Below are 17,424 nucleotides of genomic sequence, written 5' to 3'. Positions count from 1 at the left end.
AGATGTTTCCCTGGTGCCCTGTACTAGACATTTGCTGCAGTCTTTTCGATCTGTCAGCCCCATCCTGCGGCCATGTGCCACCAGACAATAACCAGTTAGTACCCCATCATTTTCCTACAGTCTCTTCAATCGAGTGCCAATAGGAGTTTTGTTTAATTCCGATATACCGTTTTTCATACGATTTTTGGAGTTTTGCTTTTCTTTACCACGCTTCTATCGATATCGTCGTAAAGATTTTCGGATGTTAACCGTACACCATTCCTGGCAATCTTGTCCACTATTTTATTGCCCTCAATGCGTTTGTGGCCTGGCACCCAGTAGAGGTGAAGTTACTTGCTTCTGGCAACATTTTCCACTGCCGCCCTGCTTTCCAGGACAATTCTGCGATATGCTATACGAAATTACAGCCTTGATAGCTGCTTGGCTGTTTACGTAGATGTGGACACTGGAATTGCCTGCAGGTGCATATGAGTTCAGTTCCGCGGGTTTCGCAATAGCAAGGCTCTCAGCTTAAAATATACTGCAGTGGTCCGTTCATTTAAAACTTTGCCTTATGTCTAACTCTAGACAGTATGTTCAGTTCAAGAACCGCCGTTGTAGTTGTTCTTAAAGCTCCCATTATACACAGTGCAGCGAGGCTTTGAACCCTTTTCATTGGCCTCCGGTAGGTAGATTTCCGTACACCTATCCACCATACTACTCCAGGTGGTGCAGGTTGTGCCGAGCATCTGCCTACACGCATATAAAGCAATGCTGACTTTTCCCACAATTTCTTCCACGTTGTGCTTCCACAGCAGTTTGCTCCCCAAAACTACGGCAAGGTACTTGGTGCGGTACTTCAGAGAAAGTTCTGTCTTATTAATCCAAGGAAACGTCCATGAAGGCTTTTCGTGCTTTCTTGTGAACACAAGCAGATCCGTTTTCTCCGGGTTCAACCCCAAACCAATTTGCGATGCCGAATATTAGAATCTATTGAGAGTGAGGGTCATAATATTGCTAATGGTCTATACACACCTACTCGTTACTAAAACACCAAGTTGTCCGCATAAGCCCAGATCTAAGTGCTTTGACTTCCAAGTTTTTTGCAGTTTATTCACCATGTCCGAAAAAGCGGAGATAGCACACAACCTTGCGGAGTACCTCTCCAGATTTTCTGAGTAATTTTAGCGCCGTTCCATTCTGCTCTTATTTGTATAGAGGTCAAAAGGCTTCTGAACCAACGTTATAAAGCAGAACCAACTGATCTGGTCTAACTGGATACTATTAAGAATCTTCTTCTTCTTCTTTACTGGCGTAGACACCGCTTACGCGATTATAGCCGAGTCAACAACAGCGCGCCAATCGTTTCTTCTCTTCGCTACGTGGCGCCAATTGGATATTCCAAGCGAGGCCAGGTCCTTCTCCACTTGGTCCTTTCACTGGAGTGGAGGTCTTCCTCTTCCTCTGCTTCCCGCGGCGGGTACTGCGTCGAATACTTTCAGAGCTGGAGTGTTTTCATCCATCCGTACAACCTGACCTAGCCAGCGTAGCCGCTGTTTTTTAATTCGCTGAACTATGTCGATGTCGTCGTATATCTCGTACAGCTCATCGTTCCATCGGATGCGGTATTCGCCGTGGCCAACGCGCAAAGGACCATAAATCTTCCGCAGAACTTTTCTCTCGAAAACTCGCAACGTCGACTCATCGGTTGTTGTCATCGTCCAAGCCTCTGCACCATATAGCAGACGGGAATTATGAGCGACTTATAGAGTTTGGTTTTTGTTGTCGAGAGAGGACTTTACTTTTCAATTGCCTACTCAGTCCGAAGTAGCACCTGTTCGCAAGAGTAATCCTGCGTTGGATTTCTAGGCTGACATTGTTGGTGGTGTTAATGCTGGTTCCTAAATAGACGAAATTATCTACAACTTCAAAGTTATGACTGTCAACAGTGACGTGAGTGCCAAGTCGCGAGTGCGACGACTGTTTGTTTGATGACAGGAGATATTTCGTCTTGCCCTCGTTCACTGCCAGACCCATTTGCGTTGCTTCCTTGTTCAGTCTGGAGAAAGCAGAACTAACGGCGAGGGTGTTGAGACCGATGATATCAATATCATCGGCATACGCCAGCAGCTGTACACTCTTATAAAAGATTGTACCTGCTCGATTCAGTTCTGCATTAAGAATAGATTGTATTAAGAATAGATTGTGTAAAAACATTGTTAAGCGCTCCAGGAATGTCCAGCAATACTTCAGGAGTCCATACCAGTGTATGGAGAGCAAATACTACTAATCTGCCCTTCATATATAAGTGCTGCGCTTTGGAAAAGTTTATAGAAGGCGCTGCGGCCCTGGTTTTGGACGATCGTGTGCTGACTGGGTTCTTTCTCCACCTCCACCTCCTGTAGGACAATTGAAGTAGCCATGATCTCTTTTATGCCGAAAGCCTTTTCTATTTCACCCATCTCCAATGTGTTTCTGTTCCCGCCGCGAGGTGGCGCTTCTTCAGGCGAAAGAACACGTTTCCCTCACTTCCCACGCTGTCTTCCCGAACCTCGCGTACAGAAAACCCTCTGTCGCTTTATCGATCTGTAGGATGGTCTCCATCTGCATTGATCAATTTCGCCACGCTTAACACCCTCCAGTCGGTTGTTGTCACATCCGGATTCTGTCCTTTAAAACAAAAGTTAGATAACACTTACCACTATAATACTCACATTTTGACATTCACTATAACCTTTAGTGTTTCTATAGGATGGAAGGGATTACCATGTTTCCGCACAATCCTCTTTGTTTATTTTTGCTTTTTCATTCTTCGTCCTATACAAAAATGCTGCAATAACTTGTTACTACATCCTCATCTCTAGTTTTCACTGAGTAATTAAAAGTAATGTCGTACGTAAAATGTATGAAATTCCAACACTTTTAACTTCTTAGTTTTATACAATGAATCAACAGTGGTACAGCTGCTTCTAATATTGGTTTTGCTTACATTCGAAAAGAGCGAATAATGTAACACCCAAATAGAAAGCATGCTCAAATTATCAAATTTTACATATTTTTATTCAAAAATCGCTAAAATAGAAGTTTTCCATATAAAAATATATATACTGTTTAATATTTTTATAAAGCTTATTTCACTAGATGTTTTAACACTGTGGATATATCACGAAACGCTGTTTGAAAGCTATCTACAAATTCTTTTCCGTTGCGCTCATTTTCATAGGAAGAAACTATTGCACCACAGTAATCATTTTGTATATATCTGTTTCATATAAACAACAATGATAATACAGAATACACCATTTTTATGAATATATCATACTCACGCTATTCCCAAACCATCTCTTACCACTGGACCAAAAGAGCCAGCCAACAAAGCGTTGGATAATAAGGTTGAAGTGCTGATGATATTGTGATTGATTTTCGGATACGCCTCACTTTTATATATAGCAGGCAATTCTTTTCCATGGAGTTTAGCTTGATGTCTTAAAGCAAACAAATGCCTGTCGAAACCTTGTCCCATTGCAGCCTGTTTCGTTAGCTCATTATGCACATACGAACTCTGTTTGATTAAGGCATATAACTCACTTAAATGTGGCTGCTTTGCAAGAAATTTGCAAATAGAAAAACACAACAACAACATTTTCATTGATGAACGCAAGCGCACTTTCAACAGGCAAACTCGCTTCATTCATAAAAACAACCTCCATTACATCTCCCCGAGCATGCCTTTGCCTACAAGTGTCTTTTCGCGACGATGGCAAAAGTTAAAAATCATAAATTGAACAACTTGCTTGCAACTCGCAAAGAAAAACACGGAGTGACAAAAATGTCAACATAGCTCTTGTCGATTTATAATATTTGTCAGTTCTAAAATATTTTTCCGTAGCTCGCCAAAATCTGCGTCGATATGCTCATACGAGGTGTGTTCAAAAAGTATCGCGAATTTTGTGTTTTTTCAAAAATTATTTATTTATTCATGAATATCTATTTTGTCCCCTTCAAAGTAATCCCCATGAGATATTATACACTTGTGCCAACGGTTTTTCCAATCTTCGAAGCACTTCAAAAAATCATTTTTTTTTATCTTCTTCAGCTCCTCTTTCGATGCCGTCTTTATCTCGTCAAGAGAAGCGTAACGTCGTCCTTTCATGGGCCTCTTCAGTTTAGGGAACAAGAAAAAGTCACAGGGGGCCAAATCTAGGGAATACAGTGGCTGCGGCATCATTAGTGTATTGTTTTTGGCCAAAAAGTCGCGCACAAGCAACGTTGTGTGAGCAGGGGCGTTATCGTGGTGCAATTTTTTTGATAGGTAAAAATCGAAGACGATCCAATACACGTGCAAGCAAAGCAGCTGTCAACAATTAAATGAGCATTCAAATTGGCCGAGCTTGCCGGCATAAGTGAGAGACATGAGTACCAACATAACGTCGCAAAAAATTCTAAATTCGAATATACGTAACCAGCGAAAATTCAAAATTCGCGATACTTTTTGAACACACCTTGTACATCTTCATACATATTTACGCAAGTTTGTTGCCGAAGCTGTTACAGAAGCAAGGGAAGCGGTGACAATCGGCGATCATTCGCTTATTTTTTCGGCTCAGCTCGGATTGTCTACCAACAACACAATGTTGTCGGCGTAGTCGGTCCTTCGACACATTGACTTTTTGACAAACGTGGTTGTCCATGTCAACGGAGATTTCGCATGAAGCATTCAGTGTACATACCCAGCAGATTTAAAAGCGAGATCTCCTGAAAGGAGTAATGAAGGAGTCCTTCTATTGACCTCTTTTAAGAGCAGTAAGGGAGATTTTTTAATTTTGTTCTTATATTGTGTGTTTTCTTATGTTTTATTTTAGTGTTGACCTCCTTTTGTCATCCTTTAGGAGCAATAAAGGAGATTTTTTAATTTTTCGTAGCTTAAAAATCGTACTTTTGATTCAAAAATTACAATTTAACGGGAAATAATAACTGTTAATTTTTGTCTTCAAGCAATTGTTTATTTCAACTGTGTTTTTTAAAGCGTGCAGACGTAAGTGTTTTATATCTATTGAGTATTAAGTATTTTAAATTGATAATTAAATGTACTCTAAAAGACATTTAAAACGCCTAGTGAATAAAAAATTAAATAATTTATATAAAAAACAAAATAATAATATACAAAATGAAAATGATGTGGAAAGTGTTAATGAAATTGAAAGTGAAACAGGCTCTAAAGAAGTTTTTTAAGATGTTGAAAGTGGTACAGGCTCGAAAGAAGTGATAGAAGATTTTTGTTTGCCAGCTGAACCACTTTCAAAACAGTTAGCCATTTGGGCAATTGAAAATCGAATAACAAGGGCCGCATGTAATAGTCTTCTTGCAATTTTAAACTCACAAAATTTAAATGTGCCTATATCAAAAAATAAGCTCTTAGAATCTTTCCAACCAGATGATACTAATGTAATAGCCATGCCGCCTGGAAAAAACATGGAACAAATAATACGGAAGCTAGAGGAAATATCGGCGCAGAATACTATACTCCTGGAGCGGATTATTGACATATTGCAACCGAAGAAGATTGACTTAATGATATTTCCTATTAAAAACATGAATGATTTAGCATCTACAGAGTCCTTGCTTTTGAATAAGCCTGAGGCAGAAATTGTGAGTATGATAAAATACATTTTATAAGATGTTACTAAACAGTTTGAGTTTATTATAGGTGGCGTATCTGAGCAAAAATTTTCAAAGAGACCCCTATCATTTTGGATGAAGTGATTGCGGAGTCCCTGCTCTTAAAAGTGAATTGGGATGGAGCTAAAAAAAAGTTGCACTGAAGAATTATGCACTTTTCAACAAATTTCTTTACAGTAATACATAATTTCAATTCATGTCATCTATTTTTTTAACAAATTTAATTTTTAGAGACCTTAAAAGATGATTACTCATACCCTGATTTTGAGGCAAAGATCAAAAAGGCGTTTCTCAAATGTAAGGCTCAGTTCTACAGGAACACTTATAATATTAAAAAATAATAAATTGCATGTACATTAATTTAATTAAAAAACTTTATTAAAAAATAAAATTATAAAAATTTGTTTTTGTTAAAATAATTGCAGGTTGAAAATAATATAGGATTTATCATAGAGATCTCCTATACCAGTATAATCATAGAGATCTCCATTAGGAGGTAAAAAGGAGTACTCGCGTTCCAATGACATGCAATGTTAAAAGCGAGTATCTAATTGTACGTGTATTTACACACGAGTATTAGGAGCAATAGGGAGTATAGGATATCTCCTAAAGGATTAATCCAGGAGGTCTCAAACGATCATCCTAAAATCTGCTGGGTATTTACATACATACATATGTTGCATGTGGACAAATTTACAAACATTATGCGTATGGTCTGTCAGATTTGTTTGCATGCACACATACATACATTATATACAAATGAGCACATGTGCGACCGTTTGATCATTTAAGAACTTTTAATGTAAATGTGTAAATTTAAAACTAATCACCATAAACATATATTAATTATTTGGGTAATAATTAAAACCTTACTCTAAAATATATATTATTAATTAATTAATTTTATGGAATCATCATAAAATACATAGGTAAATTTTAGCATACATACATACTTATGTACTAAGTACATGATTTGATACCAAATACATATATACGGATCATATGTATATAAATTATATGCCGAATCAGTTGCGCATAGAAACTAAACGAATCTCTAGGCGTAAATTTGTTTACATGGGAATTAGCATTATTTTTCTCATTTAACACTGAAAATGCTCAATTCTGCTATTTTCGTGGTGAAACACGCTTATAATTTGTCTGTGGTGAGACTCGCTCATCTCTGCTGAGTACCCCTTCAAAAAGTTACGATATCTGAGACGTGAACCTTCTCTATTATAAACGTTCTCTGCTTTATATTTTCAGTATGATTAACTATAATACTAGGCTTGCAAACGGATTATTTATAGTTTCTTGGTATATCTCATTAAAATATCTTAGCACGGCGATTCCGTCGCCCCACGAGTGTTCGAAATTAAAATTATTAAAAAATTCACATCGTTTAATAAACATTTAATTGCTAAACAAACGTTTTAAAGCGAAATAACAATGGCTATATGACATTCCAGTTAGCGTTATTGACATTTATAGAACATAAATTCGTATTCCCCATTTTGAAACGAATATAGTGTTACGAATTTACTCCTTGCTAGTTTTACTTTACTGGGTTCGTATCTCTGGATTGACAAATGAAACCAAAAGCCGTTTAATTCACTTCAACAAAATCTCTTTATTTTACAACTCGTCTACACTATATCAGTTTACTCTTAGCTCTGGATGATTACGTTGGCGCTGCCACGGCTTATATAGCCACGCACTTCTCGCTGATGCCGACGTGTCCTTCTAGAATATTGCGTCTGGAAATTACCAGAACATAATGCTATACGGCGCCAGACGCAAGCAGACAGCCGCGGCGCCAGACTCAGCAATTGTTTAAGTCGACACGCAGACAGTGCGGCGCTAGATGTCTATTGTTTCGACAAACAGACAGCCTCGGCGCCAGATGTCTACAACAAGACAAATGCTATTCCATATACCTACAGCTATTGTTCATAATAAGGGATGCATATAGCAATACAAATACAACTTAATACTACTTTTGTAACAACAGTAACATCCGTTCCTTGTCGTTGTGATAAAAATATATAAATTTCTAACGCGAAGCAGTTGGAATAAATATTTTGAAAAAACTCAAATCACTCCATGTCCCGACCTAGACGGTTGGCATAAAGTAAATAAAGTTTGTAAAATTTCATTTCTAAAGAATTTTTTTTGACGTTACGATATACTTCAATAATACGAATTTACGAACGAAACGACGATAGCAACTGCAACAACTTGAGAACGACAACGAGAATAGGACCGAACGAGCAAACGGCACTTACGTGCTAACCGTTTTAAATACGGTCTATTTTATAATTTGTCTTAATAATCACACCTTTTTACTGATTATTAGATTCAGTTTTTAATCCCTCGGTTTTTTAATTTGGAACTCCGATTGCTAGGTTAATTCAAATGCATTGCCTTTGAAAAAATTTGTTTGCTTAATTTTTTTTTGTTCGTTTACATAATTTTTTCATGCAATGTCCATATCATCTGTGATAATGTAATAGATTTCCTTTACGAGCGCACAGATTGTGCTAAATTAGAATCGCACAGAGAGATTAACTTCAATTCTCCTCGGTTACGAGATTAAACCGCCTAAATCTCTTGATTAAGCTTCGGTCGAAAAGATTTGCACTCAGTTTATTTGCTAGAGGTTTTGAGGTTTGTTAGATATGTACATATTAGAGACTTGGGCCACACACAATTTTTAAACATACAATGTCCAATCCCATTTTGGATCATCTACAGATATACCCTTTACCGTCCAAATTACAGGTTCTCTCTTAATGTAGATCGTGGTTATAGCATTTTGTGGGAATTGGAATGATCTCTTTCTGCCCACCTGCTAACTGGAATGCCAAGGAATACGAGTACCAAGCTCCATCAATTTATCTTCTGCCGAACAGACATTCACCTGGAACTTAACTCGTCTCTTTATTATTTAGATATATAAAAGTCTATATCTATCTCGGTTAGTTAAGATGTTGCCGTGACATTTTAAGGAAGTTTAAGAAACGGGGCATGTCAATTAAGGTTAATCTGGTAGGCCAATAAGTCATGCATAGACCAGTTTTGGTTCGCTGCGATATCCATATGAAGTTCCATTGCTAGATCCAAGAGGAGTTGTCATCCTTTAGAATGTCTGCGCTTGATGCGAATTTCAACAGAGACTACGGCCTCACTATCGACACCTTCTCCAGTGTATCATACTGTGGGGACCTCAAATGTGTTCAGCGTAGTCTTGCCAATGTGGGAAAAAGGGACAATATATGCTCCATTGTTTCCCTGGTGCCCTGTACTAGACATTTGCTGCAGTCTTCTCGATCTGTCAGCCCTATCCTGCGGCCATGTGCCACCAGACAATAACCGGTTAGTATCCCATGTTGATCACGTTTTCGGATGTTAACCGTGCACCATTCTTGGCAATCTTGTCCACTATTTTATTACCCTCGATGCGTTTGTGGCCTGGCACCCAGTAGAGGTGAAGTTAGCCATGCTTCCCAGGACACTTCTGCGATATGCGATACGAAATTACAGCCTTGATAGCTGCTTGGCTGTTTACGTAGATGTGGACACTGGACACTGGTTTCGCAATAGCATGGATCTCAGCCTAAAATATACTGCAGTGGTCCGGTCACTTAAAAGTTTGCCTTATGTCTAACTCTAGACAGTATGTTCAATTCAAGAGCCGCCGTTGTAGTTGTTCTTAAAGCTCCCATCATGCACAGCGCAGCAAGGCTTTGAACCCTTTTCATTGGCTTCCGGTAGGTGGATTTCCGTACACCTATCCACCATACTACTGCAGGTGGTGCAGGTTGTGCCGAGCATCTGCCTACACGCATATAAAGCAATGCTGACTTTTAACACAATTTCTTCCACTATGTGCTTCCACAGCAGTTTGCTCCCCAAGACTACCGCAAGGTACTAGGGGCAGTCCTTGAGAGAAAGTTCTGTCTCATTTATTGAAGGAAACGTCCGTGAAGGATTTGTGTGCTTTCTTGTGAACACAAGCAGATCCGTTTTCTCCGGGTTCAACCCTAAACCAGCTTGCGATGCCGAATATTAGAATCTGTTGAGAGTGATGGTTATAATATCGCAAATGGTCTATACACACCTAATCGTTATTAAGACGGCAATGTTGTCCGCATAAGCCCATATCTTAGGGCTTTGACTTCCAAGTTTTTAGCAGTTTATTTACCATGTCCGAAGAAGCGGAGTGAAAAATCTCAAGTTTTTTGAGATACGAAAAAGTTACTATAACTGGGATGCGCGATTAGAAATTAAAAGAAACACACCAATTGCCTGTCTCGAAATCGTAAACTTAAAATACCGACAAATTAAAACACGTGCGTACGGTCTCACTGTTCAATTCAAAGAGAGCATTTTATTTCGTTTTATGCAATTGCTTAGCCTAAATCTTAAACTAACGGCTTAATCTAATGGTAATATAAGTATATGTTAGGAAAAGGGGTAAGTACTTATCTTTCGTTAAACATTGTACTAGCTTATGTTAAGATAAGTATTAAGGTAAGTAATAGATTAATTAAAAATGCATCATTAAGGTAAGTAATTTACGTAATAGAATTTCATAATTTAAATTTTATAATTTAATATTCTTAATTTTAGGTTTAAATATATATATATATTTTCGCTTGACGCAACACCGGACACCTTGACAGGATCAGATTCCTTCAATATTCAGTGGAAGTACGGCCAGTTTGTGTATGGGACGCTTAATTGTGCCCGTCTTGGTTGCTACGTCTGCGACTCGCACCTTGCCGTCTTGCCCTTCGACGGTTGTGACGACGTGCCCTAGTACCCACTGCTGCGGCGGCACGTTGTCCTCGTGGACGAGAACGAGGTCGTTGAGCTGAATATTGCGTTTGGGGTGCACCCACTTGTTGCGCTCCTGAAGGCCCGTCAGGTATACTTGGACAACTGTCGCCAGAACTGTTGGTTGAGACAGCAAACAAGTTGCCATCTCTCGCAACAACGAACTGGGTCCACTGGCACCTTCTCGGGGGGTAATGCCCGCAGGGAGCATCCTATTAGAAGATACGCTGGTGTTAACGCCTCGCCGTCGTTGGGATCTTGGCTCAGAGGTTTTAGGGGTCGAGAGTTAAGGATGGCCTCCACTTCGGCCAACACTGTTGCAAACTCCTCTGCTGTGAGTAGCGCGTTGTCGGTTACGCGATTCACCGCGGCTTCCCATAATCCGCCGAAGTGCGGCGCCCGCGGTGGTATAAAGATGAAGCTGCACCCTCGTCTGCTGGGAATCTCTTCAGGTCTGGACCCATTGCTAGAAACGTCTCCTTTAATTCGCGCAGCTTGCGATCGGCGCCGACGAAATTGGTTGCGTTGTCGCTGAATATCTTCGTCGGCATTCCTCGGCGTCCAATGAACCTTTTTAGGGCGAGAATAAATGAATTAGAAGATAGGTCCGAAACTGCAATATATGTTTTTACGGGTGGTCGACCGCGTATTTTTAAAGCTGTGTAAATCGGACCACAAAAATCTACGCCACATATAAGAAAGAGCCGTAGTGCTCGAAGTCTTTCGCCTGGCAAATTTCCCATTATTTGGTTTTGCAACTTTGGCTTGTAATGAAAACAATGTATACAGTTTCTTACGGTTCTACTGCAAGCTTATAGGGCATTAATTAGCCATATGCGTTCTCGGAGAAGCGCAACCAACGCTTTAGCCCCAGCGTAAATGCGTTATAACGAAGTGCGAACTTTTATTTAATGAAAGCGGAAATTTGGCATCGTATGGGAGAGGTGCATTTAATAGGCGACCTCCTACTCGGATTAATTTGAACGACAGCGACATATCCGAGTACTCATGCAAAGACGGGTTGAGTTTTTGCAAGTTTGCGAAGGGTGGTGCCTTTATGCAATTCAGATCTTGTCCCATGGAGGATTTTGGTGGTCGACAACACTTTTTTTCGACAGCAATTTTTTATAAGAAGAGAATTTTTCAATGAGGTCCAATATTGAATTTTTCTCAGCACTCGAAATTAATGTAAATGTAGTTTTCTTCTTCTCTAATGCTTCGTCTTCTGGTGAGAGCTGGAAGTGGTTATTAATTGGTCATAATGCAGGGTCTTCTAGGAGGAGATCGTCCACGTTACAACCCCCAGACACTTGATCCGCAGGATTTTGTTTCGTTGGCACATGTCGCCAATGTACTTTGTCAGTCAACTCTTGGGTTTCGGACACTCTGCGACGAAGGTTTGTAGTGAGGATGGATGTGTTTTAATCCAATGTAAAACGACTACAGAGTCTGTCCAAAATGTAATATTTTCGAAATGTCGACTCAACAAAGTCTCTAGACTTTGCAGTAAGCAGCATACTTTTAATACCACTAGCAGATTGGCTTCGTATGTATATGCAGCATCCGTACGCCCTTATTGAGGCGTCGGAGAAGCCATGTATTTGGCAGATGGCGTCGACTCAACGTTTACGTAACGAGGAATGCTTATCGATGAGAGCTGCATTAGGTTGGCTTTAAAGTTCTGACAGTCAAGGCGCAATGGAATCGACTCGTCCTAATCTAGTTTTTGGATCCAAAGCTCTTGTAATAAGATTTTTGCTTTGGTAACTAGTGGGGCTAGTAATCCAAGAGGATCAAAGAGGCGAGCAGAAACTGACAATAGTGGCTCGCAGATCATTAAAATTGTCATCTAAAACAAATCGAAACATATCCTCTTTCGGCAACCAATGGATTCCTAACGTTTTAATGGAACTTTTGTCATTGAAGCTTAATGACTTTTCAGTGCAATCACTGTCGAAAAATTTAGGGTGGTTCGAAAACCATTTCGTTGAGGTGAATCCGGCCGAGTGGAACTTTTGTCATTGAAGCTTAATGACTTTTCAGTGCAATCACTGTCGAAAAATTTAGGGTGGTTCGAAAACCATTTCGTTGAGGTGAATCCGGCCGAGTTTAATATTTGAATTACCTCACTTCTCAAAAGATCTAGAGACTCAAAATATTCAGACCCTGTTAATAAATCATCAACATAAAAGTCTCTTTTGATGGCCAATGAACCGGGTGGATATTTCATTGTATTGGTATCACTGAGCATTTGCAAACACCGTGCTGCGAGAAATGGAGCAGGCGCAGTGCCGTATGTTACGGTGTTAAGACGAAAAATTTGAATTTGCTCTGAATGATGCTCTCTCCATACAATAAGTTGACAATTTCTGTCTTCTTCATGCATAATTATTTGACGGTACATTTTAGTAATGTCCGCTGTTAGTGCATACTTATTTAAGTGAAAACGAAGAAGAATTGAGGAAGAGTTCTTCTTGGATGGTTGGACCTACCATCAAAACTTCATTCAACGCTATTTGAGTTGAAGATCGACTCGAAGCATCAAAGACAACACATAATTTGGTTGTTGTGCTTTCGGGCCTTAAAACGAATTGATGCGGAATGAAGTAGTGTGGCTCACTCGGGATCTTATTGTTCGTTGTGCTCATATGACCCAATGCTCTGTATTCATTCATAAAGTCCAGATACATTTTGCGAAGTTTTGGATCTTTCAATGTCCTTCTCTCCAGGGCCTGAAACCGCCGAACTGCGGTTTCATATGAGTGACCGAGTAACTTACGGTCAGCTTTAAAGGGCATTCTGACTTGAAACCGTCCTGAAGGCAATACTTGAGTTGTATTTACGAAAAAATTTTCACACTCCTGTTGCTCTTGTGTGAATTTGATGCCATTTGGTTCTGAAGGTAATTCCTCTAGAGCCCAAAATTTTTGGACTACTGAATCGATTGACGTTAAGTCTTCTTCAGCTTGGGATAATGTGCTATGTAATCTGGGAGGAGAACTTATTACTGGCGTATTTGCCAGATACAATCCATCTAGGGGTTTCTGAAAAGTTGGCTGGTTAGGACCATTTTTAATTTGGCCAACAGCAAAAAGATCGAAAAATGTTTCAGCACCCAAAAGGATATCCACTTTTTTAAATTTGTGAAATTCTGGGTCCGCCAATTCAATATTGTGCGGAATTTTCCAGCCACTAACACTCATGTTATGGTCTGGATGATTTGCCGAAATGCATCGCATTTACCCAGAATTCCGCCGAAAATTCAAAATTATTTAACCGCGACTTGACAAACGCGCTTAGTTTCGACCCCACTTTTGTATTGGAATTGCCAATTCTAATTACGCTTAATGTTTTGTGCTGACGTCGAATCCGCAACTTTTGTGCCAAGTCCTCCGTCATAAAGTTGACCTGAGAGCCTGACCCAGCAGGGCTCTCGCAGGCAGGTAATCTCCGCAGCTGGTCGTCACTAGAATTACTGCTGTTGCCAACATGACCCGATCCGGCATACTGCCTGTACGAGTATGCATGGCATGTGTGGTTGATGGTTGCGGATGAGGTGCAGCGGGGAAGGAAACTGGTGCAACAGCGATTGCATATGCGGCAAACGGTATGTCCCTTACGTAAGCAATTTATGCATAAGGGTACCGATTTGACGATCTCGAAGAGGCTGCCTCGTATTTGCTGCAACTAGCGCGGATTTGGTCCTGTTCATATGTTGTTGTTTCCCATGATTCGCATTGCTTGTAGGTATGGGCTTCGTCCTAGAGTGTGATGTTCCTTCCGCTGATAGCTGCTGGTATCGTCGATTTAGGGTAGCTTCACAGTCCTTCCACAGTGGCAGTTTCTCATAGTCCAGCGCTTCTTCCCATTTGGATCGGGAGGCAGGGTCAACCTTTATCATTACAATGTGTATGATTATTGCGTTCGTTATTTGTTTTTCATCACCCAGCGATAGCAATGAATCATATACCGCTATTGTATTGAAAAATATCAAACATTTATTATCATAAACTTTTTTGAGACTTGCCAACGCTTTCGGATAATTTTCATCCGACACCTGGAACGCTTTAACTGTTCCCAGAGCCTCTCCAGAAAGACAATTTACCAAATGGTTTAACTTTTCTATATCTGGGATATTTGGATCGTTATGAACCAAGCTCTCGAACAAACTCATAAAATTTTTGAATTCTGAATATTCTGCCTTGAATTTCGCCAAATTTCGCACAGCCTTGAGCTGTGAGAAGCTACAAAAGATGTTTCGGCAAGTGAAGTTTTATTTTTCGCTAAAATTGACTTAATTATGGACTTCGTTAAAGTTGTATCCACACCCCACCCCTTATGCGGACAGCCAGACCAGCGTGATGTATACAGTGGTGATGAAAACGAACGAGATTGACGAGCCAGGCGTTGATGCTTGTTGAAGCTGGCACGGTGAAGAAAACGAACGGGATTGATGAGCCAGGCGTTGACGCTTGTTGAAGCTGACACGGTGATGATTTGTACGGCGGTGATTTGTACAACGGTGAGTTGTACAACGGTGATCTGTACAGTAGTGATTTGTACAACGGTGACTTGCACGGCGGCGGTTTGTACGGTAGCTCCCCTGCGATGGAGAAGTTATTAATTTCGAAGCACCAAAAGAAAAGCTGACTGGACGCGCTGACCTCCGGTTGGCAACTGACTCCGCATTATTCATTGCCTCCCCTTGGTACTTACATGCGAGTCGCCTGTTAATCGCGTTAGGTTTGTAACGGTGCACTACGGTGTGCAAGCAGCGGTACTAACGCGGTTCGAGGCAGCGCAGCTGTGCTGTCGCTGCATCATAGCGCGACTACGGCAGCGTCATTCCTCGCGGTGATGCCTTTTCTGCGCAATGCCTGCGAATTACTACCTCCTACTGTAAATAGTAGAGCCATTGCGAGTGCTGGCATCACCTTACGGTGATGCCTTTTCTACGCAATGTCTACCCCAAACTACCTACTGCTACTACTCCACTTACCCCTGCCTATTGCTGCTGGTTGCGACCGTCCTCGCTGGAGAGCTTGAAGAAATGATCGCATACGGCGTGAAGTGCTTGCTTATATAGCAGCATAGCGCAGCTTTCGTCAGTGTAGTGAGGTGAGTTGTGTGCGTAGCTTTGGTCAGTGCGGTGAGGTGAAGTTTAATACGTGCAGGCTAATTCTGGTATGGTGGCAAGCTCTGCGTTGAGGTATGGTGAGGGTAAATGATGTACAGTGTTGAAGTAAATCATTGTAAGGTGGTGAAAGCCACGCAAAATGAGCAATAGCACAGTAAAGTAATTCAACCGGAAAATGTCCGAAGTGTTCCGTTAGTAAGGAAGGGCTAAATTCGGGTGTTATCGAACATTTTATACTCTCGCATGATAAAGTGATAATCGAGATTTCATTATCCGTCATTTACATATTTTTTTTTATTTTGCTGTATAATTAATTAGATTAGTTCCTAAGATATGGTTTTTGGTCCATAAGTGGACGCCGCCACGCCCATCTTAAATTTAAAAAAAAAAAATCTGGGTGCAGCTTCCATTCTGCCATTTCTTCCGTAAAATTTAGTGTTTCTGACGTTTTTTGTTAATCGGTTAACGTACTTTTAGTGATTTTGGCATTAACCTTTGTATGGGAGTTGGGCGTGGTTATTATCCGATTTCTTCCATTTTTGAACTCTATATGGAAATGCCTGATGGAAACGACTCTATAGAGTTTGGTTGACATAGCTATAGTAGTTTCCGAGATATGTACAAAAAACTTTGTAGGGGGCGGGCCCACGCCCATAAAAAATTACGTCCAAATATGCCCCTTCCTACTGCGATCCTTTATGCCAAATTTCACTTTAATATCTTTATTAATGGCTTAGTTATGACACTTTATAGGTTTTCGGTTTCGCCATTTTGTGGGCATGGCAGTGGGCCCATTTTGCCCATCTTCGAACTGAACCCTTATGGAGCCAAGAAATACGTGTACCAAGTTTCATCATGATATCTCAATTTTTACTCAAGTTACAACTTGCACGGACGGACGGACAGACAGACACCCGGATTTCAACTCTACTCGTCACCCTGATCTTTTTGGTATAACCCTATATCTGACTCTTTTAGTTTTAGGACTTACAAACAACCGTTTTGTGAACAAAACTATAATACTCTCCTTAGCAACTTTGTTGCGAGAGTATAAAAATCGACAAAAGTTGCGAAAAAACGTCCGATAATTGCCAAAAACTGAAAGTGTGCACTTGTTTTTTATTTTAATTTTATTTGTATGTGTTTTCGTCTTATTTTTTGCTTGCACTGCTTTCAGTAATTCGCACTCGTTACCTAGTGCGTCGGCTGTTTGCCGGCGCTTACGTCCCTTTGGCACAGGATGCAGCGGCGTTGATGGCAGCAGCGTTGATGGCTTCTGATCTGAACTGCTCTACCCTTGGCGCCTCGCAATCGTGTGGTATATAGCAACATGCAAGGAGTAAAGACTCATCATTGGCACCCTTCACTGCCACAACCGCCAGATCATCTGTGAAAAGACTGGAATAAATATGGGAAAGCAGACCTTTCTTCACCAATATCGTTGATCTTAAATTTTTAATTACGCTCGGAATGTATGTCGTGTAGTTTTGTGACTTCTGCCCAGCGACCACGTTTCCCGATGCAATTCACGGTTCCTGGACTAAGGCTCAGCAGAACCGATCTTACTTTTGTGGAGGTCAACTTGAAGTACCCTTAGCCCTTGGTTTTGGACCATCAGACTGCTGACTGGGTTATTTCTTCACCTCTTATAGGACTTGTGAAGTAGCCACGTACAGCAAATTCTCTGCCGCCTTATTGATCTGGAGGATGTAGTTTTGGTCTCCATCTTCGTTAATCGATTTCGCCACGCTTAACACCCTCCAGTCGGTAGTTGGCACATCCGGATTGCCTTT

General features: G+C 40.6%; 2 protein-coding genes across 2 annotated transcripts in view; both read right to left on the bottom strand.

Annotated features, from left to right (window-relative positions):
* The window catches only part of LOC125779317 (uncharacterized), a 331,415-nt gene that overhangs the window by 13,559 nt on the left and 300,432 nt on the right, over positions 1-17,424 (bottom strand). The window lies entirely within an intron of this gene.
* The window catches only part of LOC105233719 (carnitine O-palmitoyltransferase 2, mitochondrial), a 64,072-nt gene continuing 47,915 nt past the window's right edge, over positions 1,268-17,424 (bottom strand). The window contains exon 4 of the mRNA XM_049460388.1: positions 1,268-3,508. Coding sequence (XP_049316345.1) covers positions 3,453-3,508 — 56 coding nt within the window. The 3' untranslated portion in view covers positions 1,268-3,452. The remainder of the gene's footprint in view (positions 3,509-17,424) is intronic.

The sequence above is a fragment of the Bactrocera dorsalis genome, chromosome 6 (genome assembly GCF_023373825.1).
Source record: "Bactrocera dorsalis isolate Fly_Bdor chromosome 6, ASM2337382v1, whole genome shotgun sequence".
NCBI classification, from domain to species: Eukaryota; Metazoa; Arthropoda; class Insecta; order Diptera; family Tephritidae; genus Bactrocera; species Bactrocera dorsalis.
This window is presented reverse-complemented; position numbering and strand designations above follow the sequence as displayed.